The sequence below is a fragment of the Porites lutea genome, chromosome 14, assembly GCF_958299795.1.
Source record: "Porites lutea chromosome 14, jaPorLute2.1, whole genome shotgun sequence".
In the NCBI taxonomy this organism is placed as follows: domain Eukaryota; kingdom Metazoa; phylum Cnidaria; class Anthozoa; order Scleractinia; family Poritidae; genus Porites; species Porites lutea.
In genome coordinates this window covers 6,600,945-6,625,087 of record NC_133214.1, presented here as the reverse complement: position 1 = coordinate 6,625,087, position 24,143 = coordinate 6,600,945, and the positions used below count along the sequence as shown (strand labels likewise).

Here is a 24,143-nt window from a genome sequence, read left to right as displayed (position 1 = left end):
AGGATATCCATAGATTGTCAAGAGAAATGGTTATGAGAATTAATAAAATGATCACCAAAGAGAAAATGCCTCGGTCGTTTATCAAATTCTCTTTACTTATTCTTTATGGAAATGTATAGAGACCAGTTTGGACAATTTGTATGTGGGTATTGGGGCTTAAAGGGTTAAATCAAGCTCCCAGAAAAAATGCTCGCCAATATTTTCTACCCAAAAAAATCCCAGAGTCTAAAATCTCCAAACCTCTAAAAATCCTTCGATCATGCATCCCTGTCATTTGAAATCTGGATTACCCCTCTGGGCCCCTCCCCACCCCGTCACTTTCTTAAATAGTTAGGATACAAGGAAAACATGTTTCTATTTCCACTTAATAGACCTTGTCATGGTTTTCAATGCCATCTTGATGAGTAGGCAAACGCGTGAGAAATTACAGGGTTTGTATGGGAAATTATCTATTATAACATAGCGCGCGTGCTTGCCCTATATAAGTCCTATTGAGCTGCTATGAACAAAATCTTTATTTACGCACGCCCGTGCGTAAATAAGATGACGTGAGCATTTCTTTTTACTTGGCTGCAAAGTTGTCGTCTTTTAAGCTGCAGTGCACTTTTCCTTCTCTTTAAAATATGGAAGAAACCAGCGAAGAACTGCCCAATTTTTCTATCGGCATTGACCTTTTAGGTCCTGATCCAACAAGAAGCAAAAATAAAGCCGAATTAAAAAAAACTCGCAAGTTGCGCGTTTAGCAAATTTGTCGAAGACCAGCTGCAGCAAATTTTGGCCGAAAGACATTCACTGGGAACAGATTAGACACCAACTGGTCATCAACAACATTTAAAGGCAAAATTTCCGTTTTTATTGTTGTTTTTAAATTTGTTATGCACTTTGTTATCTCCGGACAATCCGACTGAAGCAGAAAAATTTCTATCGCAATAACAACACAAATTACACAAGAAGACATAAATTTATTACTCACAAAAGCAACTGCTGCCAGGTCTTCTCAAGAAGCCGTAATGACCAGCCAATGTTCGTAAATGAATATAAGTTTAAAGAAGGACAACAGTCGTCTTCGCTAAAAACATGTTTTCTGGATTTCGCCGAGCAAAACGTAAACATCTTTTCAGCAAATCCAAACCATACTCCACGACTTCTTACGAACATGTTAGTTTGAACTTTAGGTGAACTTTAAGACTCTTTTACCTTTGTTTCTGCTTTGTTTCCATTGATCGTTAATGAATAAAGAAGCAAATTTTCTTTCTCACTTTTACAGAAAGAATATTTTCATTCAAACTAGACGATTGTGACGTGTTCGTAATCAGCCAATAGAACCGTTTGTTATTGTGTCGCGCGTTACGAGAATTTTGCAGTTAATCAAAAAGCAAGCATTTTTGTGAGCTATGTTATAAAAGAATTTGCTCATGCTTTTAGCTGTGTGTATATCGAGTTATGGATGCACTTGGGAAGTTTGGAGACCACTCAAGAAGCTAGAGTTACACTCGGCTATCGCCTCGTGCAACTCTTACGCATCTTTCGTGCTCTCCAAACTTCCCGCGTGCATCCATAACTCGATATACGCACGCTAAGCATGAACAAATTCTTAAATTTCAAATTATTTCCATAAAATGGCTGTTCTGAAAAAAATATGATTTGTAAACTAAAGCTTTATTCCTAATAGCCTGTTCCAGGCGTTCAGATAGTGGGGAGCGGTGCGAAGTAAAAAGGAGCGCGAAAAAATCAAAGCGAGGGAGGAGGAGAGGTGAAAGAGGGAATGCCTGTTAGATTTGTTTTAAATAGACTCTTCCGCCCAGTCATACCGCATCAGCTGTAGGTGGTCTTCACTTGTCAATCAAGACTGGTGTTACAGCCCGATGCATTTATTATTTTTCTTGCGAATAAATCGAAGTTTGTCAGATCAAAAAAATAATATTATGTATACATAATCTTACTAAATACCCAATGTAAGACTTTCAGACAATAGAAGGCGGAAGAAGTATTCATGTATAATGAATTTATTTACGGCTTTAAAACATGATTTCAGCGTGTACGTGACAAAAAATTATGAATCAAGTGACAAACAAATATCACTCATTTCGATAGAAAGCCGTTTCAATACAGATCGTTAACTCAAGCAATGAAAATGCACAACAATTTAAGGGAAAATTTACTATTCGGTGATTGAGTGGACCTCGTCAATAGCGATAGCTGCAACTTGCTTTCCAAGCTTTGCTTTTTGAAGTCCTTTTGTCCATTCATTAGACAACCACGATTTGGCACTTCAGTAAACAATTTCACAGCTTCCACTTTTAACGGCTTCATCCACATCTTCTCCGATCATTGCCGCCGCTACTCCGATTTTGTTCAAATATTCCACTTGGTCTTCCATGATGGCAATCAACGGAGTTACCACAACAATCGTAAATGGCATTCTAGCCTGCCTTCATTCCAACGCACGCTTTATTCGAGGAAAAAGCTGGAAAATGAGAATTTTTCCAAAGCCAGTCGGTGAGAAATTGCTAAGACATCTATCCTACCGACTACGTGTTTTATACAGTTTCTTAGCTTTTCGCTTTTAGCCTCCACGTTTGGAAAGTCACTCAGCGCTGTGTTTGTTGCGAGTTTGAATTCTGCATGACGGCACGTAGAGTCTGTCATAACGGCCATATCGCATTTCTCGCTGTGATCCAAGATGCTTTACTGTTGACAAAAACTGTCAAAATCAACCAATCAAAGGGGAAACCAGGATCTGGTATACCGGAACGCACTTTTGTTAACAATTCTTACAAGTGTTCCCGCACCTCTCTCCCCAGTCCCCCTCTACTTTTCATCGCTTTCTTTACTCTGCACCGCTCTCCACTATCTGAACGCTTGGAACAGGCTATATTCCTAAGGACTCTTATGAAAAAATTTGAGGGCGTTACATGCACTAGAAGACCTAGAACCACTTTTTAAATTTCCTATACATTTGTCTGTAAGAAAGTCCTGGGAAAATTACAGACAAATATATGGAAAATCTAAAGCAAGCCTATATAGAGAGAGGTACGTCCCCCAAATTTTTTAGGACAATCCTTTGCTTTGTAGCTTTAGTTTACAATTGATATTTTTTTCAGAACAGCCGTTTTACAGAAATTAATCGACACTAGATTCTCATACAAACACTGTAATTTCTCACACATTTGCCTACTCGTCAAAATGGCGTCGAAAACCGTGACAAGGTCTATTGATGAGAGAAACAATATTTCATGATAATAATGAGATCAAAAATAAGCAAACCAATCCATGTACACATATTAAGTGTGTAATGGGCTTGTGGTACACTAAAAATTACCAACCACTCTTTCAACAGATGAAAGGCAATAATGTTGGCTTACCGTTTTCATAATTTGCTTTTCTATTAAAAATTTAGCTAAAATTAATAAAGCTACAATCCACTGAAAAGAAAACTTAATAAGTGACCTTCTCCCAATAAGTGCCCGTCTCCTTTTAGCAGAAATTTGTCATAAGAGCCCAGGCGCTTATAAGAGGAAAACAGTAATATTAATTTTTATTTTGCAAAGTTTTCATCTGCTCATTCCCTAATAATTATGAGAAACTCACAACCTGAGTCTGACGTCTGGCATCTGCCGTATAGGTGATTGTAAATCTCTTCAATGACTGGCCACATCGAAGGGCCAAATCATAATGACCGTTCTAAATAAGGTGTCAGAAAACTTAAAAGCTGTAAAATGCATGGCTGGTTCTGCTGTAATTTACAATGCAAGACGTATTTCAGTTCCTCAGAGTCACGCGATATGTCTCGTGTCCTCGACTGCAGAAAGATCACTGCTTGCACATGCCTTGAGGCCTAATAGAAAAGTTATAAGTTGCAGTTTTCTTTTCGAATGTAAAAACAACGGACGCCTTGTGAATTTACAGGAAGAAAGTTAGATTATAAATTCAATAAGCTTACGCTTAATGCTTACCTAAACTTCAGGAATCTTGCAACGAAAATGCAGCCACCTGGAGACCATCTTTGCTTCCATATCGTCACAGCTAGGCATAAGGAAACGCTTGGCGAGAAGACTGAATCAGCCCATGACTGCAAGACTGATGAAAACAGCTAGAAGTTTGAAAATTCCTCACGAAATTGTACAGATTCTCTTCCCTGCAGCGCTTCCGCCTCGGCTCCCCTGGCTACGTAAGAAGCATGAAGCGATGATTTCATTGGTCAAACGCTATCACATGATGTGTCACGTGAAAAATTACCAGGGTGGAATAAAGGAAGACTTGGATGCGGAGAAAGTGGAACAATTTGTTTACATTCTAATGTGATACGTATAGGTGAAGAAGACACAACAAAACGCAAAAAAGTGACAACAACAAGCAGCAAAAAACAAAACAAACAGAAAAAAACAGAAAAAAAAAGGAAACAAACAAAAGAAAGGACCTTCATGTCAGCCTACTTCTCGCTGGGTGCCTCAGTAGAATCCAGTATAATACAGAGCCAGGAGCCTAAGAGCGCGGGCGAAAAAATGACGAGGAAAAAAAAGCCAGAGGAGACCTCCCCTCGTTTTCCCCGTGTACGCATTTTAAAACACGCTCCGGTCACCACGGATCTGAACTCCGCGCTCTCGTTCCTCGTCCCTCTTTGCCCGAAACCGCACGGAGACGCTTGGTACAGAGGCTAAGAAGACCGTCTAAGAACAGGCTAGCTCCGGGGTAATAGGCAGTCCTGATAGAACTAACCTTAAAATTAAAAAAAGGGCAAGAACAAAGATGCCATTAAAAGAAGGGTTACAAGGTCTTATAATGGACAATACAAACTTGCGCAGCTGTCAGGATTTGGCATCCACAATGACCTTTCTGCTTAAGTTTTACTAACATAAGTGGGGCTTTTTATGTGTTTTTTTCGGGCATGGATTATTAGATGCTATGAATGGATTTGGAAGAAACAAATAAGCCAATGTCGTCTGCGCATCGAGTATCGGTAAACAGTAGAGGACCACTAAGGACAAAGATTTGTGAGTACTGGTGACAGAAAGCGAGAGGCGAGGTTTTAGTCCTACTGACACAAGAGATGGTTTTTTTATTGTTTTTGTTTTTCGAACATGGGTGTAGTGAGGGTGATGAAAGAAATGAAGTTGTCGTGTTGTAAATGCCACTTTGAGTTTTTTTTTACCACAGTGGCAAATGATGAAGAAGGACACCCACCCATCCCTTTTGATATCCTTTTTCACACCCACAATGACAGCTAGACCTCACAAACGGGACGAGACTCTATCCTCCATTTGCACATCTCCCATAATACACCTTGTTTGCCCTCAAACATTTGCTATGCGCATTGTCTTCAATTTTTCTTGATGTAAATATAATACCCAGGAGAAATTTAACAAAAGTTCTGCAAAATTTTGGGGGACAAACAAGGTGTATTACAAGAGATGTGCAAATGGCGAATGCTGTTTTCGACAAGCGGTGTCTTTATTTACGCTTTTACTAAATAGACCGCATTCGTATTGTTAATAGGTGACTCCAACTAGCATGCAACAGAGCCTAATGCGTGGTAATTAGATGAATGAGCCTCGATTGTAAGCTAGTTCCAGTCAATTACCGCGACTAAGATTGGGCAGGTGTAAGATTCAAGCCCAATGCCTCAGCATCGCTGGCTCATGGCTGAGCGCATCTAAGCTATTCACAATACTCAAAATCGAAGCGCGAAGCCAAAACATTAAAATAACAAGTCTCATGCACCAGGGTATGCAGGTACACGGGGCCCTGAATCCCAAGAGGCAATAATAAATGCCGTTGAACACTCCCTCTCCGCTCAGTCTCTGATCAGGACCAAGGAGGAAGGTGGAAAGGCCCACCCTCCCCAACCCTTTCTTTGCTAAAAATTCGTGTTTGGATCGGGAATCGATTACAGTTTCCACCTCCTCAAGGGCGCTCGATCAATTTTCTCACATCTTAATAACAATGAGCGCAAGTAATTGAGTGTTGTGAAATAGGATACTAAAGCAAAGATATTTTTTCCCAACCACCAGGATGTCATTCCTTGTCCCGGATTGATGGTCTAACCGTGTTTGAACCCGAATCTCCCGATTAACAATCACGTGACCTACAACTTTGCTGTAAGAGTAGCGCGTGGTTCTCTTTCTATCCTCCCTTTGCCCTCTTCACCCCTATTAAGACGGATAATCCATCTTCAAAATCTGTCAAAAATTGACGGATAAACAGATGGACAAAGTCAGGCGGATTGCATTGTTTATCCAAAATTAAAACCGTTACATTTTCAAATTAAGACGTATCATCTGTTTGACTCGATATATCCAATGGATAACTCTTCTCAGACTTCTAGTCCGTCCGTAGTATGAGAACGGCCAATGACTGTGGTCTTAACAGGACTTTCGCGAGTATTTGTTCGTGAATACTTTAAAGGCACTTCAGGGTGTTAACGAACATTAAATGAACAACCACCCCAAAAAGATATATTGAGGAAAAACCAAGGCACATGTAGCCACTATGAAACTCACAACGTAAATACAGCACTTACTTATTCTATTTGATGATCTGGAACCAGCAAGAAATCGGGGCTCATACGGGAATTGAAGAGGAGAATCCCCACCCCCTCCTCTGACGCATGTTCCTCGACTACAAGCTAGTTCCTGATCGCTCACGAGAATACGAATGTAAGCTGAATTAGGCCGAGTTCAAACGTCTATTAAAAACATTTCATGAGAAGAACCAAACTATAATTTGGGACGAGCTAAAATAAGTTAAGCTCGCCTGTTGGGCCAAACGTCGAACTAAGGACGCGTTGAACAGATCAAAAACGCAATTTAAAAACTTTTCTCCCAAACGAGGCTAAATATACATTATCATACAACTTTTTCATTTATTGGTTTAGCTCGTTGCATGTGAAGGTCGACGGATCTCCCGGAGACGATCTTCACATGTTCTATCCGTCTGAAGCAGACAGATACAACGTGTTGTTGGACGATCCAAATTCATTCGGACAAACTTAACTAAGCCAAACGTCCAACTTTTCATGAACTTAACTCACTAAGTTTGTTTCGTCTCATGAAAAGTTCGGCGTTTGGCCTAGGCCTTAAAAAAAAAAGAATTTAATACTAGACATTTTTACTTTACAAAACTTTATTTCGTTGAGTTTAAAATGAAACTACATTATTCTAAAAACCAAATTTGAAACATATACTAAAGGTAGTTTGCACTGTTCTCTCTTGCTTGATTGTAATAAATGTTCATTGCTGATTCACATATAAAGATACAGTCGATTCATAACAAAATCACTCTTGGCTTAACGCCAACTAAACTAAGTCATGGTGAAATACAGTTTAAATATTTTAATTTAAACTAAATCATAATTTCTTTTCTGTACATTTGTCACTATCATACAACCGCTATTGAAATATGGGAGTACTATAGCAATTGTTAGTTTCAATATTTAACAATCCTTAAAACTACAAGGAACTCATGCTGTATTAACCTTGATCACACTGGATCAGATGATGTAGAAGTAACAATCATCAGTTACAATATTTATCAAACTCTAAAAGTACTAGTAACTCATGTTGTGTTAACCTTGGCCTCACTGGACCAGAAGGCGTACAAGTCAAAATCATCAGTTACAATATTTATCAAACTCTAAAACTACTAGTAACTCATTTTGTATTAACCTTGGTCACACTGGATCAGATAGCGTACAAGTCACAATCATCAGTTACAATATTTATCAAACTTTAAAACTACTAGTAACGCATGTTGTATTAACCTTGATCACACTGGATCAGATGGCATACAAGTCATAGTCATCAGTCACAATATTTATCAAACTCTAAAACTGAACTACTCGCACATTCATGTTGTATTAACCTTGGCCTCACTGGACCAGATGACGTACAACTCCACTTGAGTGCAAATGTATTTACGACGAAAGCACTAATTATGGACGCTATTTTTACGTCTCCTACTGGAGACAGGACCGCCATTTTACGTGGTCATCCGAGCCACGCGAAGGTTCAGCCGCTTGAAGTACAAAGAGATTACCTTCATTTCTCAGTTATTTCAAGACCCTGAGTAAAGGTCCAGTCCCTGGAGTCGAACCCGCGACCTCCCGCTCTGCAGTCATGCGTTCTACCGACTGAGCTAATCCCGCCTGTTCAGTCTGAGACTCAAAACAATGTAAAATTTCAAAATATGTACACAGAAATACTCCTTTACAGCACTGACGGTTACCAGCCGCTTGATGCTCTCAAATCAAACACTACACTGTAGTTTTATCTCATCCCTTTAGGGAAAGTTCATTTAATATGACAAGGGGGGGGGGGGGGGGGGGGGGGTGAAGATATTGAAACTCGAAGCTTGAAATTTTAGCAGCCCCCCTCGCTAGCGGTTCAATTTTTTAGGAGCCCCCTTCTTGGTAGTCGAAAAAATTTCAGAGCCCCCCCCCACACACACCTCCTCCTTCAATTCGTTTGCTCCCCTGAAAAAAGATCGCTAGACTGTATTAAATATATTTACCATTATTGTCTTCAATGGATTATACTATGACAAACTTGAGATACAGTTGTGATACAATTTTCTAAAGCATTTTTGGGATGAACAAGAGTGTAATAATTACTGAGACTACATTTGTTATATCTGTAAACCACGTGATATAGCTGAGTTGCACAGGTCATTAAATTGTTGAGTTGAAAACCATCCGATCTGTATGATGATGTCATGTGTTGGTTTTGAAGTATACAAATTTTCGGAGCCCCCCCTCCTAGCGCAACAATTTTTTCAGAGTCCCCCTTCGGGTGTCTAAAAATTTTCGGAGCCCCCCCTCAATATCTTCATCCCCCCCCCCCCCTTGTCATATTAAATGAACTTTCCCTTAGGCCCCGTTCATATGAAGAAAAGTTGTCCCGAAAAAGAGGGTCACCCTCCAGCTGAGTTAACGGAAAAAATAGTTGACCCCTTTGCCCGGGCCAACTGTACTCGCACATGCTCAGATTGTCTCGCCTTAAGTTGACCCAGCTGGGCGAGCCAAAGTGTTTGTACGGAGAAACGTTGGATCAGCGAGGAAGGTGACTCTACCTTCACAAAAGGGTGAACCGGCGGCTAGGTGGGTCATCCTTCTAGCAAAGCCAACGTTTTTTCACATTTACACGGTTCGCCTCGTTTTTAACCCTTTAAACCATAAGATCAAAATTTGAATTCTCATTTGTTACCGCTGTTCATTTCCTAGAGAAGTAGTGGGGAGAAGTTGATAAAATATCAAGCAAATTCATTTTGTGTGATCATGTCCGTAATTCTCATGACCACTCTGTTTTACAAAGCATTGATATTACAAGGAGAAATTAGATGCTGATCACTCTTAGGGTTTAAAGGGTTAAGGGAACGTATGAAAAGTTGGCTCACTCAGGGTAGCTCTGGTAGGCGGCGGATTGACACTTCTACCCGGTAGAACTTTTCTCCATATAAATGGGCCTAAAAAAAGCTGAAACAGATTCACGAGGAATGGGATTGTGTTACATCGTGCAACCAGGTAAGTTAAATTGACAATGGGAGACTTTATGAGACTGAGCAACAAAGTGCAATTTTCAAAGTCACGTTCAAACTATGCTGTATAAAACTTGCACTGTCGCTTTTTAAGCGATTTTTTAATTCTTGCTACGAATCAGCTTTCGAAAGCTAAAACTCAAAGCAATTTGTTTTTCACTACTTCGATTTGTTCTAGTCTTTCGGAAGTCAAAGCGATAATTTTTGCCATTTCGAGTGCACGTGAGACACCTGAAGGTATTTGGTAACCTTAACGCTATACAGAGTAGTTTGAACATAACGGAATTCAGGCTGGGCCTCCACAGGAAAAAATCTCGGTATCAAAGGTAACGTGTGTGATGTGGTTTGAAACAGAATGATTTTCTGCGACTTTCAAATGACCACGCGTGGCCTTAACTTAAGGCAGCAATTAAATAAGTTTAGTAATAGCTGAACGAGATGAAAGAGAGCGGTGTTTGATTGGTTTAGCAAACAAGCTAGAAAAAGCAGGATTTGTGGCTAACTCTTCAATGACTATGAATGAGTTGAAAAAGAAAGCGATAGGAAACCTTTACTGAAACTAAAATGGTTACGAAACATTTCAGCGGGACCGAAGCAAATACCGTAGAGTCGTTTTATTTTCCAGACAGAGAGGGAATAAAATGTCAAAAGTTGGGGGCTTAACTCTTAACTGGAAAAATTTTCAGATTGATCATTTGGATTTTAAAATTAGAATCTTCATTCATTTTTAAGGATCGTTTGTCAGGCTACTTCAAGATTCACGAAAAGAAAAACTTAGTTTAAAGAGGCCATGTCACGAGGTTATTGCCGTTTTAGGTGAATTCTGTACTGAAGTCATTAGTTAATGCCTTTTCCCATGGCACAAAATGCTCCTGTAGAGTTATAAAGAAGATACAAACAAATTTCGCCAGGGAACAGTAACCATCATAATTTTTTGGTGAGTTTTGCAGGCATAGCATAAACTTTCAAAAAGTTGGCCAACTTACGGATCCGCGTTCGTCATTCGAGTCGAAAGGAGTTCAGTTTCCCGGCCGAGATACCCCTGATAAAATAATCAGGGAAGGCTAATAGGCAGTCGCCCTTAATAACTCGAACATTTGTGGCTTTGTACCACAGGAACACCAAGATTAGGATACGTACTGACGAACGCCATAATCTTACATAAGAAAACTGGACCATTATTTTTGGAATTCAATTGACAAGACAAAAGTGTTAGCTTTATAAAAAGATAAGAAATAACGTGACATAGCCTCTTTTAAGCCACATTTCTATTGTGATCACATTTCACTTGATACTGACATCTGTCCATGCGAGAAGCACACAAATCTTCGCTGTTTTTTTCCCACTGAATTTAAAGCTCTTGGCATCCACTGTCCTTTCCATAGAAACTTACCTCGAGTTCAAGTAAGGATAATGTTCCGCTTTCTATAAAAAGTTCACTAAAGTCATATAAAAGACTATTACCTGTAGAACAATGGCTATTTACTTTTAATCGCAGTGTAGTCAACGAAGAGTTTTTCTTTAAAGCTTTGCAAACGTCTGGTAACCAGCTATCACTCACTTCTTTGCTACTGTTGAGTGTCAGGTTGAATGTGGTCATTAATGTGTTTTGCGCCAAATATTCGAACACTCCAGACTGGTCTAAAACCAGGGGTATCTGCGATTTACCTTCACCGTACTCATTTATTGTGAGACTTAACGTAGTTACCAACATGTTCATTTCTCCGAAAATAACCGGCATTACCCAGATAAAGAACTCATTTACTGTCACAGTAACTATCAGTGTATTTACTGAAGAGTTAAATGAAAAACCGCTGCTAACGAGATCAAATAATCCCTCAAAAGCCCTATTATTATAATAGTTAGCAAAAACTGCTAAACTGAGTGTATCTAATGAGGGTGTTATTGCCCAACCGTCATGAAGACCACCGAAACCGTGAGAGACCTCACATTCACCGTTGAATGTGAGACTAAGCTTTTTAAGTGACCTGCACTCTATCAAACAGTCACCCACACCGTCCTTCCAAAAAGACTCCAGGCTACCACTATGGAATACAACAGAAAGGGTTGATAATGATTTCATTGGTACCAATACCTTACTCAGTTTAGTCGAAGGAACCCCTTCCTTGCCCTCACCGTAGAAGTTCACACCAAGGCTGAGTGAAGTTAAAGATGCCATTTTGTCCAAGCTGTCACCCAGGTTGAATAATCATCCTTCTTTCATGGACTAAAGTTGAATGTGAGGCTAAGAGATGTTAAAGAAGTGCTTTGCAATAAACTTTTCCCAAGGTTTTCCCCCAAGTCTGCATCCAGGAAGCAGCTGTTGACTGTAAGATCAAGCGAAGTCAGTGATGTGTTCTCTGCCAAAGCATCAACTATGCAACGTGTCCACTCCTTAGTAACATGACCGTTGTTATTGATTGTAAGACTGACTTTTTCTCTTCGTCTCTCCTTGACTTCAGTGAAAAACGCTCTCAATGCCGCAGGATTATCCACAGTGATATCAAGAACACTGTTGGACTCATCTGGGCCTATACGCACGTCATGTATATTTAAATTAACGCTTAGAGTTTCTTTTGAAAGTCTGGAAAGAACAATACCTCCCTCGGTTGTCAACTCGCCCCATATATTGATGGACAGGACTGACATTGTCTGGTTTCCTTCCAAGCATCTTGCAATGGAGTTAGAAACTTCGCTTGTTAAATTTCCGCGCACGTTTAATGTGAGAAAAGTAATGGAGGAAAGTGCCAAGGCTTCACGAACAGCTTCTGCTGCTTCACAACTCATCTCGCCCCAGACGTTAACAGTAAAGTGCTGCTTTAGATTCTGTCCTTTTCTAACCACAACAGGAAGACAGAGATTACCCGTTACGTTGTTCCAGGTGTTCGGATAGATAGAACAAACAACTGAGGGCTTCTTCGCTAAGCGAAGATTTTCCACAACAGAATGCCAGTTACCAGGGAGCTCACCGAGGACACACAGTCTTAAATAATTCAAAGAACTATTTTCCATCAGACCTTTTTCCAGGAAACTGGCACTGGAGGAACTCAGCGGTCCACCAAAATGTAGATCAAGAGATTTTAAAACTTTGTGTTTTGCAAGTGCTTCACTGACAGCAGCGACTAAAAAATCTTGCACATCAGCTCCAACAATACAGAGGGAAAGAGACTTCAAGGATTTATTTGACAAAAAATTTTGCAAGGCTCGTGTCGCAGTGTACGTTATTGAGCCAAGTACCTCGAGACCAACAGACGTCAACGTTGTCAACCCAGTTTCAAGGGCATTGAAAAAACCCTCCCCATAAGCATGTCCAGACAAGGTAAACTTTACTTTTGTCAGGGTTGGACATGAAGCCAACCCATGGCAAATTTGAGCCAGAAAGTCACACCCCCCATAACTTTCACAACTGAATTTAAGAGTAAACGCTGATAAACTCTTGCTCGCAGAAATCCATTTGCAAAGACGACTTGCAACAGAGGATGCAAAGAATTCGCTATCGAGAGCAAAACGTAAGATTGTCAGCTGCGGGCAAGCTTCTATATAATCCACTACGAAACCGTCTACTACATCATCATCATACGAATATTTATCAGCATAGAGTTCAACAGGTGTCTGTAAATTCGAAAAGCTCTTACAAGCCATTAAAACATCAACCAAAGAAGTATTGGTATCTTCACCTGACTCAAGGGTTATGACCTTTGGAAAAGGTATAATTTTACATAGAGTAGCTGCCATTTGTTCAGGATGTCCACTTTCATTGAAGCTTTCAATAAAGAAAGTAGCTTTCTTGTCATCGCAATGCTCGTTCCAATTCCAGTCATATGACTTTTTTAACTCTTCGCCAATCTGGGTGAATAGGATAGTTGCTTTCCTGCCCAGCATCCCAGAAACAAAGATAAACACTTGTGGATATTTCCTTACCAAGTCGTCAAAGGTTAAGTGATTAAATACATTAAATTGCTGATTTACTAACTTCTCTGCTATATACGCGGCAGCCATGTACTCTTGGAATGTCTTGTGAAGGAAGTAGTACTCATGTTCAGGCTTTAATCTCTTTAAACTTTCTTCCTTGTAAAGAAGGCCTAGCTCACGTGCTACCAATCCCGGGTATCTAGTTTCAAACTCATCCAATTCAGATTCGCGGAAACCATAACGATAACTCAGCAGGCATAACCAAGCTAGCTCTCCAAGGGCAAGAATTTCCTTTTCAAATTTTCTCTCTAAGGCGACGTCATTCCTAGGGGCCGGTTTGTTGCGTTTGGCGCAGTATCGTCTCAAAAGACATTGCACAATGACTTGGTAAAGTTCTGTCCGGGAAGTCGGCAATTTTCCCTCGTAGTCCTCATAAACAACACAAAGGAGAAGTAAATTTAGCGGGTTATTTCGAAGTGCATGTAGAAAGGTGTTCTGTTCCATTTCCTCAATAAGACTCTCCCCCTTTGGTGACTGATCAATGGTTCCAAAGTGTCTTCTTACATACGCAATCGCATCACTTTCCGTGTACCCTTTGATTTCTAAGTGAATGTCAAAGACAACGCTTTTCCGTACTTCGATTCCTCTTTCTTGTCGTGTCGTAGCCAAGACAAAGCAAAATGGTAAAATTCTTCTTTCAAGCAGCTCATCTACATGGTGCCGTGATTTTTCAGGTAGCTCATCCAATCCATCCAAAATGATTAACATCAGTCTCTCCTGGTTACGAATGTCCTTCATCAAGTGCAACACCTTCTCCACAGACTTCTCCATATCTCTGGGCAAAAGTTGTTCACTGATAGCTTCCATTATATCTCCATCAATGTCGCGACATTTGAGAAGAAACACAAATTCGAACTTCGGAAAGGAGCACTCCGATGGGATATTTCCATGAGCCCAGTCATGAGCAAGTTTGAGGCAAAACGTAGTTTTACCGATTCCTGGACTTCCCTCTACTATCGTCATAACATCCTCACCTATATCAGGAACTTTGAAGATGTCGAACACATTCACGTCGTCGTCTTTTCTTTGGATGGCCAATTTTCCTCTTGAAACGATTTTCAGTCTTGTGTAGACTTGTTCTATGGGCAACTGGATGGTGCTATCCCATAGAAGTGGTCTTAGCCGCGAGCGCCTTTTGTATTCCTTTTTCAGCAACTTCACAAGAACCAAGCTGTCCCTATCTGTTGAAAACAAGGAGATCAAAAATATTCGTCAGTAACGAAAAATCGGAGGATTTGACGCTACGAACCGAGCAGAGATTTTGTAAAATGTTGTCCTCCCCTTGTTTCATAGAATGACCGTAAACTCTTTTTTATATTTTGTACTTATAAGTAAGTTAAAATAATGCGCTACTTCGAAATCTTTACCACGTCAGTGTTTATGTTTTCTCTTCCTGGATGTACAGTTGTACATAAATCAAATGCAGTCAAACCTCCCATAAGCGACTACCTGAACATGTTAAGAGGTAAAGGTCGCTTACGGGACGTGGTCACTTAGGAGAATCGAACGCAACAGATAATGTTTGCATGCAATTTCTTAGTTCCGATATGTGTAGTTCCATGTTATCGCTAAAAAAAACTTTGTATACTGTGAGCAGCATAGTACATACCGTACGTACAGCTGGCAAAGAGATCAGCACATGCTCCAAGTCGTTGCTTACGAGAGGTTAACAACAATAAGAAATTATAAAACCGTCAGCCCCAACAAGTGGTAGCAGTCGCTTACAGGAGGTGGTCGTTTACTAGAGGTTCAAACTGTAAAGCTTTGACTGGAAAAATTTTGGTGTTTTGGATTAGTGCTTTTATCGGAGGTGGTCTGCTTACGATAGGTGATTGCACATGGAGGTTCGACTGTATTTTATTACATATAGGCCTTAAAAGGAATTGTTATATAGCTGGAACTTTTTTCCCAAAAGTGCGCGCTCTCATTGGTTACTTCGAGGTCACATGACATCTACCGATGAAACTGTTTCCCGCCAAAAGCTTTCTGAGCGGGTAACATTGCAAAATCTATGACCTCAGAGGGTAATGCACTGTTACCCGCGAATAGGGACTCTTTAAAAGATCCAAAGACGCGAAGGCAACGAAAACGTCGCGTAAAAAGTGAATTTGCGCTCTTTTAGTCTTTTTAACAATTATTCCACGAGGGCACGTTGGATATGAGATGATAGATAGCCAACGAGGCGCGTAGCGCCTAGTTGGCTATAATCATCTCATATCCAACAAGTGCGAGTGGAATAAACAAAAACTCGTTGAATCTCCTCTACTAGAACAAACCGGAAAAGACAAGGGACTTCCACTATTCTCATGTCACTCGTCTATCAAAACTGTCAACTCGCGAACGGACTCGCCTGGACTGCATGAATGAAAAATCAAAACATTGCAGCGATGAACATTAATTTTTTAAAAACTCATCGGGATTCTAGGATTTTACACAGCAGGACAGCTAAAAGAACCTGGCAGATAATGTGAAGGAAAATAACTTTTAAGTGACAGCCGTCGAAATTACTGTGAATTTGGATTTTCGGTGCAGTTACAAAAGTAAGAACAATGTAGAAAAACTATTAACTCGGTCGCTTGTTATGAAGTTGTTTGAAGGCACAAGCTGGTTTTGCTGAACGAGAAAAGACGCTATACTGCCGCCTCGATTGCTCTAGTGAATGGCTGCATAGCCTGTATTTGTAGCTGGTTACATGTGATTTATATTCATTTAATGTCGAATAGACAAGGCGCAGTTATCTATCGGCGAGTGACTCGATCGGCGAATGACTTCGCGATCATGAAGAAACAACACCTGTCTTCTTTCGTAGCTGGTCAAGGTACTTTAGTTCCATGTATTTTTCAAACAAGCTCTTGTGGCTTTTTTGTTTGTTTTTGTCTTTTTTCTTTCGATGAAATTGCATTTCTAGTATTCTAAGAAATGAATTAAAACGATTTGCTTCGGATGCTGTTCTATCCTTCGCGAAAAAAAATATCAGCTAGCTTCCAAGTTTAAACTGAAGCGTACATCGACCATATATGGAGAGCATGGTATAATAGCTCATATACCATAACGGCTAAGCCAATCAAAATGCTAAAATTGCATTATCAAATGATTCAGTTTTTAGTAAATTGCAATTATCCCTACCCACTTACTTTGTCAAATGTAGGCGAACCTTCCTGGCGTTGAAGTTCAGAAATTGAAATAACATGTCGTCGTTGTTTGTTTACGTGCAAAAACGGGCAAAGAAATTTACAAACAAGTGTGATGCACGTGCAAGGTTGTTGTTTTGCTTTTAAGACCTATTGGTTTTTTTTGACGTTCTCGTTGCCGTCCGCGTCGTTAGATCTTAAAGTCCCTAATGTTGACCGACCACCGACGTTAAAGCGAGGTTTAACGAATTTCCAGCTATATAACAAATCACTTTCCGCCTCGGGAAACATTGAGATTCGAGGGAAACAGAATTAACTGTTTCCCGAGGGACCAGTCATTAGGTGTTTTTATGCTTTATTACATCCACTTTGAAATCACTGGCTATCCGTGCAATCTGATTGGCTCTCAGCAGTGTGATTTATTCCTAAATCGCATCATTTTTTGCTCTAAATCGCATCATTCATGTTCTAAATCGCATCATTTCTGTTTTAAATCGCACCATTTTTGTTCTATATATCGCATCATTTCTGTTTCGAATACAAAATAAGATGTAAAAGCCTTTTTGTTTCGGCTTTTTAACAAACCGGCTACTTGATCAATAAATATTAGTACTGACTAAATTCTGCGATTTCAAAATGGATGTAATAAAGTGGTAATTGAACTTCGTGTCGTGCAATTTTGGTCTGAAATCATACTAGTGATTTCAAATCAAACTCGCGCTGCGCGCTCCTTCGATTTTGAAATCACGCGTATGATTTCAGACCAAATTGCACTCCACTTAGTTCAATTACCATTATAAATAACGAAAACAACCAACGAGGGGTTAGGTCTCGAAATGTAAGCTTTGAAACCTTTTTACGGTGGCCAATTTGCCTTTATCCACTCAGTTGATAAAACCAATTTGTGTGTATTTCACTGCCGCACGCAGCATAACTGAAAAACTAACTACATCATTTCTTACTAGAAATCAATTTTCAGCGACTCCTACATTTACATAAAAGGGGATTCTTACTGAGCACATCTCCTGTGATCCAACTAGGACTAAAGGTAAACATCGTTTAAAAATCTCTCAATGGCTTCGTTTTATAGACAGAGTGAAACGCCTTTCACTCCTAAGCGTGGAAAAGGGAAAACTCACAAAGATTCCAGATTTCTTTTCAGTGAAATCCCAAGAAATAAATAGCATTTTGCACGTGTCAGTACACACGAGGGAGCGTTTTCAAGTTCGCTCAATTTGCCCCTGGAGCTTGCTCCCAAATATTCAGGGGCACCCAACGATAATTTTCGGAAAATTGTTTGGAAGACGATTTACGATCTAGAATTGTCGGAATATTTGTTGTAAAATTTCTTGCTTGCCTGCTTCTCCTGGGATTTTCGAACGTCTAAAAAATGGTATAATTGCCCATTTTTAGGGACTTGTCAGAAATTAGCAGGGGGGAGCGGGGGGGGGGGGGGAGGTGGGAATTTGAAATTTGGGTTTGGAAATGAGGTGACCCCTCCCTGCAATGGGAGTGAAATTTGCTAACCCTCCTCTTGAGCGTGGCCTAAAATATCATGACCCTCCCCATCTTGTATAAATGATAAAATCTAGTTCTTGCTATACACTAGGGTGAGTCAGTGTTATGAAAACTCAAAATATATTTCTAATCTCTTCATTGTAATGCTATATACATACATTCTAGATGACAGCATTAAGAGTCCGACTCTGATTCTGACAGAGGATCACTTGACTCTCCTATTTCTCCCATTTTTTTTTTTTTTACCAAATAAAGAACTTCCTTTTTTTTCTGTGGGTGAACCTCTACATGATCATGGGCTTATATTTGCATGACCCTCCCCCTTTTAACGGCCCATTTTTCATGTCCCCTCCCTTTTCTGAGTCTCAAAAAGTTGGGACCCTCCCTCTGTTTCCAGCCCCCCTCCCCCTCTGCTAATTTCTGACAAGTCTCTTAACGGATTTTTACCCTTAAAAGGTCACCCAGAATTTTCGGGAGCCTTTTTTCTGGCTGAAATTTTCGAAAAGGGTAAGTTTTGATCCCTATAATTTTCGGATCACTAGGCTTTCAGCTAGGAAATCCGAACAGATGAAAAATTTCTAGAGGATAAAAATATGCCTATATCTTCCGTTTAAATACTAAAATACGTTTAATAATGCTATGTTTAAGTGGTTTTGAACTATATTCTCGTTGGGTGCCCCTGAATATTTAACCAGTTAAATATCGTGGAGCATTTTGCGGGGTGGAAATTCTGCTCCCGAGGATGAAGTATACCCAGGAAATCATTGGTACACATGGAGGAGCTTTGCTCCCGGAGCGTGCCCCTGGAGCATGCTTTAGGAGCAAAATCCTTCGTGTGTATCGGCCTTAAACTGTTGAAGTCCAAGTTTGAGTCCTGTCCTGTCTTCCAGTTGTAGCAGATCCTAGTCAGAACTACTGTGACAGATGTTCAACCAATTCCCGCCCCTGTTGCCCGTAGCCAATAGAGTGAAATTACTTCCTATGTACTACCCGTGACATCACCAGTTCGTGTTAATGGTCATAGACAATTTTAGTAGAGACCTTTAGCACCCAGGTTTTAAACAAATGAATAGCTAGCCTATGCCAGGCTCTCGGTCAGTGTAGACAGGCGAAAAAAGCGCGGGAGCAGCAAAGGACAGCGAGCGACCCTCTCTCCCCAGCCTTCATGCGATTTGTTCGCGCTTTTTTTTCGACCCTTTGCCCCACTCTCTTGGAGCCTGGAACAGACCAATGGATAGCCTGTGTGGCTGTGTGGGGGTGGAGGGGGTTGGGAGAGGGAGATTCTCCTCCTTTTTTCCCTTCCTCCTCCCCTACCCCTTTAGATCCCTGCTGACTCGGTGCTACGCCGTTTAGCAGATGGTCGCCGCGGCGTCATGTGAAAACGCTGTAAGGTAGTATGGTGGCATAGAACTGCCATAAGGAATACTCTTGATAATTCAAAAAAATTCAACTTTTGTAATCGATTAATTTTAAAATTACTGCATTTCTTTTTCGATAAAGAAAATATTGAAGATGTACTCTTTATTTTTTAAACACAATGTATTTTTAAAACGCTTGAATTATTTTGAGCTTTGAAAGTACTACAAATTATTTTTAAAAAGATAATATTAAAAGGAGTTTTCGTTTTCATATTAGAAATACTTCATTTTTATTTTAGGTTTTGTTTCTATTTGTTTGTTTTTGTTTTCGTTTTTTTTTCCTGAGGCGAATATTTTTTTAAGGGTCTGGGAACAGGGGTCTTTTTTGCATGAGCTTGTGCGACCGCTGACTTGTCAAAGAGCACGCGACCAGTGACAGCGACCATGCTGCATAGTCATAGGAACCAAATTGTTCACTTTGAAAGCTTGCTTGAGATTGAAATGGTAGCAGGAACTTAGGAAAGACCTTCGTTGTACAAAATAAGTAAAGATCTGTTGATTTAAAGTGGAGACTGATGCGCTGAACGTGGTGAAAGAGCAAGTTTCGCAAGGATGTCTGACACGAACATGGCTGCTTGTTGTTGTTTGGCGCTCGACTCGTGTCTTGATTCCCCTTTAAGAACCGCAAAGTTTGGCATAGAATGCATTGCTGATGCGTAGCTATTGAGCAAAATGTTCTTTATTTATTGTTTGTCTATAAATCAGATGTAAATCAGTTTCTCGATGCCGTAGAGGATTTCTGTCAATAATAGCTGATTTAGCCATATTTCGGGAGTGGATTAATAACGATCAGCGGGCGACTACCAAGCCGTTTTCAGTTGGAATAGAAAATTTTTGCCTTAAGTATTTTAGCGATACAAAGTTTGTTTATAGGAAAATTGTAGAACTTCTTGTTTTTGCGTGAACTAACATTGTAAAGCATTTTTTACAGGAATTTGCTTTTGGCCAGAACTTAAAGTGCTGGGAAAATTGTAGAACATACATTAATTCACTGCTGAACTGAACATCGGCTTTCGCGCACTTCGAACCCACTCGCTGAAATTTGCTATGTTTTTTTTTATAATAATATTTAATATTTCTCTTCCTTTCCCATTTCAAAACAAAGAAAATTGAAAGTGTTTACTTGCATCAACAAACGTTTCTGCACTTTCTTTAGACTTTGATGAGGTGAGCGCGATCCTCCAGGCACTACATATACGCGCGCTGTTGTCCAGGTCAAGTGGGGAGATGAAATTTGTTAGTAGGGCGTGTATGTTAAAGCCGGTCTACTTCGCTTTTGTTAAGACCATGTTAGATTTTTTTTGCAAACTACACATTTTGTTACATCACGAGCACATTCGCCAAGACCAACGAGCAAAATAATCGCTATGATAGCTTTCAGACGCGCCATTTTGATGAAGGCGAACCCTGTGGTGAGCCTCCATGCACATCGCTTGTTCAGCGGTTGGGCATGCTCATGCAAAAAAGACCCCTGTTGGGTCTGGGACGTTTTTTAAATTTTTTTTTCGTCCTGACAAGCCGAGAACTGCCATAACCCAAAATGCTCTTCGCACCTGATGTTAGGCCATAATCTTCTCCGTGCCGATTACCTTTCCAATATGGCGGTTTAAAGGTTAAGATTAGCAAATGAAAACTCTGAACGTGCATCACGCTTTTTGAAACATTTCTTTGCCATCACGGCACGACTACAACTTGAAACTGCCTAAATTCACGTTTTATGGAGGACGTGAACTCAAGACAACGATTTTCGTTTTTAAACTTAAATACAGTCCTTTGGGATTCAACTCCAGAAAAATTCACCAATATTTGACAACTTGAACATGGAATATAACAGCGATGAATTTTGAAACAGCGTGAATTCACTTTATTAGAGACGTTTTCGTCACCGTCATTGCTTTTACAATAAGCTCCCCCTTGTCAACAGAGGGTCGATGTTCGTAAAATTCGTCTTTTAACCTTTGTGTCACAGAAGGCATCCAAAATGGCTTACCGTGACAATGTAAAATATTTTTAGAATAACGGTTTAGCCTTAAGGAGAACCCTTCGGTAAATGACCAGTTTTTCTATACTATTCTGGGAGAACTTTTGTAAGGATTTCACTCTTTTTTGGCGACTGGCCTTTACTGGGCCGGGACAACCCGGAAACAGTTTTGACAACAAGACTGTGAAAACCATCACACTGAGATTTACAGTCAAAACTTTATTCCATAGTAATAAAAAAAGGCATTCCTGGACTTTGCTGGTCCTGGAAGATTCAGATGAAGGAATATCCTGGAAAATTTTTTCTACCGCCATTTTCATTTCGACAAACGAACAAACTATTGTAGGTCACGATAAACGGCTTTTGTCTCTCCCACTATCCCACTTTAAAACCGGACAGTGAAGCCTGCGGAGGAGGCGAAGTATTTAAAAAGTGAAAAAAAAAGGAAAGACTATTTCAGTGAGTTAAAAGCACCAGGCTTTCAGCCAAATGGAACGTACAAAGTCACTTGATTGAGAAAATATTCTTAGACACTACCAATAGAAACGACATGCTAAATGTTTACACTTACAGTGTATAGAGAGAAACAAAAATGCAAAAAATGTATCTCTTAGTTATAAGCCTTAAGCCGCCCTAAGCATTAAGCCATACGCACCTAATAAATGACTTAATTGAGTAATATTCTTAGTACACTAAAATAGAAATAGCTTCGTTGGAAGCCTACACTTTAAGAAAATAGAAAGTAACAAAAATGCAAAAAATGTATCTGTTAGTTATAACCCCTAAGCCGCCCTAAGCATTAAGCCATACAAACCTAATAAAATCACTTGATTGAGTAATATTCTCAGTTCAATAAAATAAAAATAGCTTCGTTGGAAGCTTACACTTAAAGTAAACAGAAAGTAACAAAAATGCCAAAAATATATCAAAGTTAAAAGTTTACACTTAAAAAGTGTGTAGAAAGTAACAAAAATGCAAAAAACACATCCCTGAGTTAAAAGCCCTACGCTTTAAGTCAAACAGACGTTACCAAATACCTTGAATGAGAGAATATTCTTAGTACACTGCCATAGAAAAAGCTATGTTAAACGTTCACACTAACAGTGAAATATATCTCTAGTTATAAGCCCCAAGCTTAAAGCCATACGGACCTTACAACATCACGTAGTTGAGATAATATTCTTACTACACTAAAATAGAAACAGCAAACAGCACTTACAGTGTATAGAAAGTAAAGAAATATATCTCTCAGATATAAGCTTAAAGTCATGTGGCCTTTACAAAGTCACTTAAGAGAGAGAACATCGTTAGCCGGCAAGCAAGTTCTACTACTGAGAATACTCGCGATGTCGCTGGCACGGAACAATAACTACTTTAAAGCAAACCATTTCATTTGATCTACAAGCTGAAAATGTGAAGAATCTACGCATCCATTCTCGCGCATTCTAAATAAGTAGTGGTCCCGTTTTTAACTCCTCGTCAATCCTTGTAAATGGCCAACTGGTTTCCTCCGGTCAGTTGGTTCGATTTGGATTTTTTTTTTCGAATTACTTGAGTGGGGTGCTTAATTACATGAAGCAACTAAGGGTTTATCCACATTTTAAACAAAGCATATAGGTTTATGAACTTTTTAACACAGCCCTTTTCCGGCTGTTACATTTTAACTCCCACATTATAATTCCATTTACTAATTCCAAGTAAGAAAACGTGTTGTTTCTGCATTAAAATCCTCCTCCTAATTTTTTTAGGGAACTCTCCCAGTAACTTTGAATCCTGCGAGCTGATAGAACTCAGCAATGCACATTAATGATAGAACTCAACAATGCACATTAATTATCCTGTGGCATTCGCTTGCACTACTCTTCAGTATTAGTTTCATCCCACGCAATTTACCTTTAAAGGGAAGCTTTTATTATTTTTTTTCTTTCAGTGTGTACCATAAGAAGGAAAAGCATATCATCGTGACATTTCTTGTTTTCTTCTCTTTTGTACTTAATGTAATGTACGTGCTATGCTTGGAAACAAAAATAATCTGGTGACACAGGAGGCTCGGAAGAAAATCACCCATCCCAAGGATGCGAGTGCTCCCAATAATCTGCTACTAAAATACCATATTTGGCTATATACAACACAACCACTGCTGTCAAACCCTTCTAATATTTTACAGCGTATCGGCGATTGCGGGAATCCCACAATCGCATAAGACTTGATAAAGTTCTCCCACAGACATGTAACGCTGATTCGCGATAAAGCCTAAAAGAGCTTCAACTGGATTCATGACACGTACGTCAAGGAAACGGATCTCTTCATGATTCAAACCCAGTTTCTCAGCAACAAGCTTCCACTTATCGCCACGCGCAACTATAATGGAGAAAAATCGAAACATAAACGTCTTCAAAAGGTTCGCTATGCAGTTCTACATAGCATTTACAGCAACAACTGTCCAACAAATACCTAATCCTAAACCTAACCTAATCTAACCACGGTAGGGTAAGCCAACGGGAGATAATGGAGTTCTTCGAGCCCGGGAGACGTATCAATACTCGGCCAAGCCTTTGTCCAACAAACGGCTAGATCCTTCAGCACGAGACG

At 39.8% G+C, this 24,143-nt stretch overlaps 2 protein-coding genes across 2 annotated transcripts in view; both read right to left on the bottom strand.

The window, feature by feature from the left end:
• LOC140924628 (uncharacterized) overlaps positions 1–24,143 on the bottom strand; it is a 302,908-nt gene that overhangs the window by 208,779 nt on the left and 69,986 nt on the right. The gene's annotated exons all lie outside the window — the stretch shown is intronic.
• The window catches only part of LOC140924917 (uncharacterized), a 47,693-nt gene continuing 45,300 nt past the window's right edge, over positions 21,751–24,143 (bottom strand). Inside the window, exon 8 of the mRNA XM_073374904.1 lies at positions 21,751–23,912. Coding sequence (XP_073231005.1) covers positions 23,713–23,912 — 200 coding nt within the window. The 3' untranslated portion in view covers positions 21,751–23,712. The remainder of the gene's footprint in view (positions 23,913–24,143) is intronic.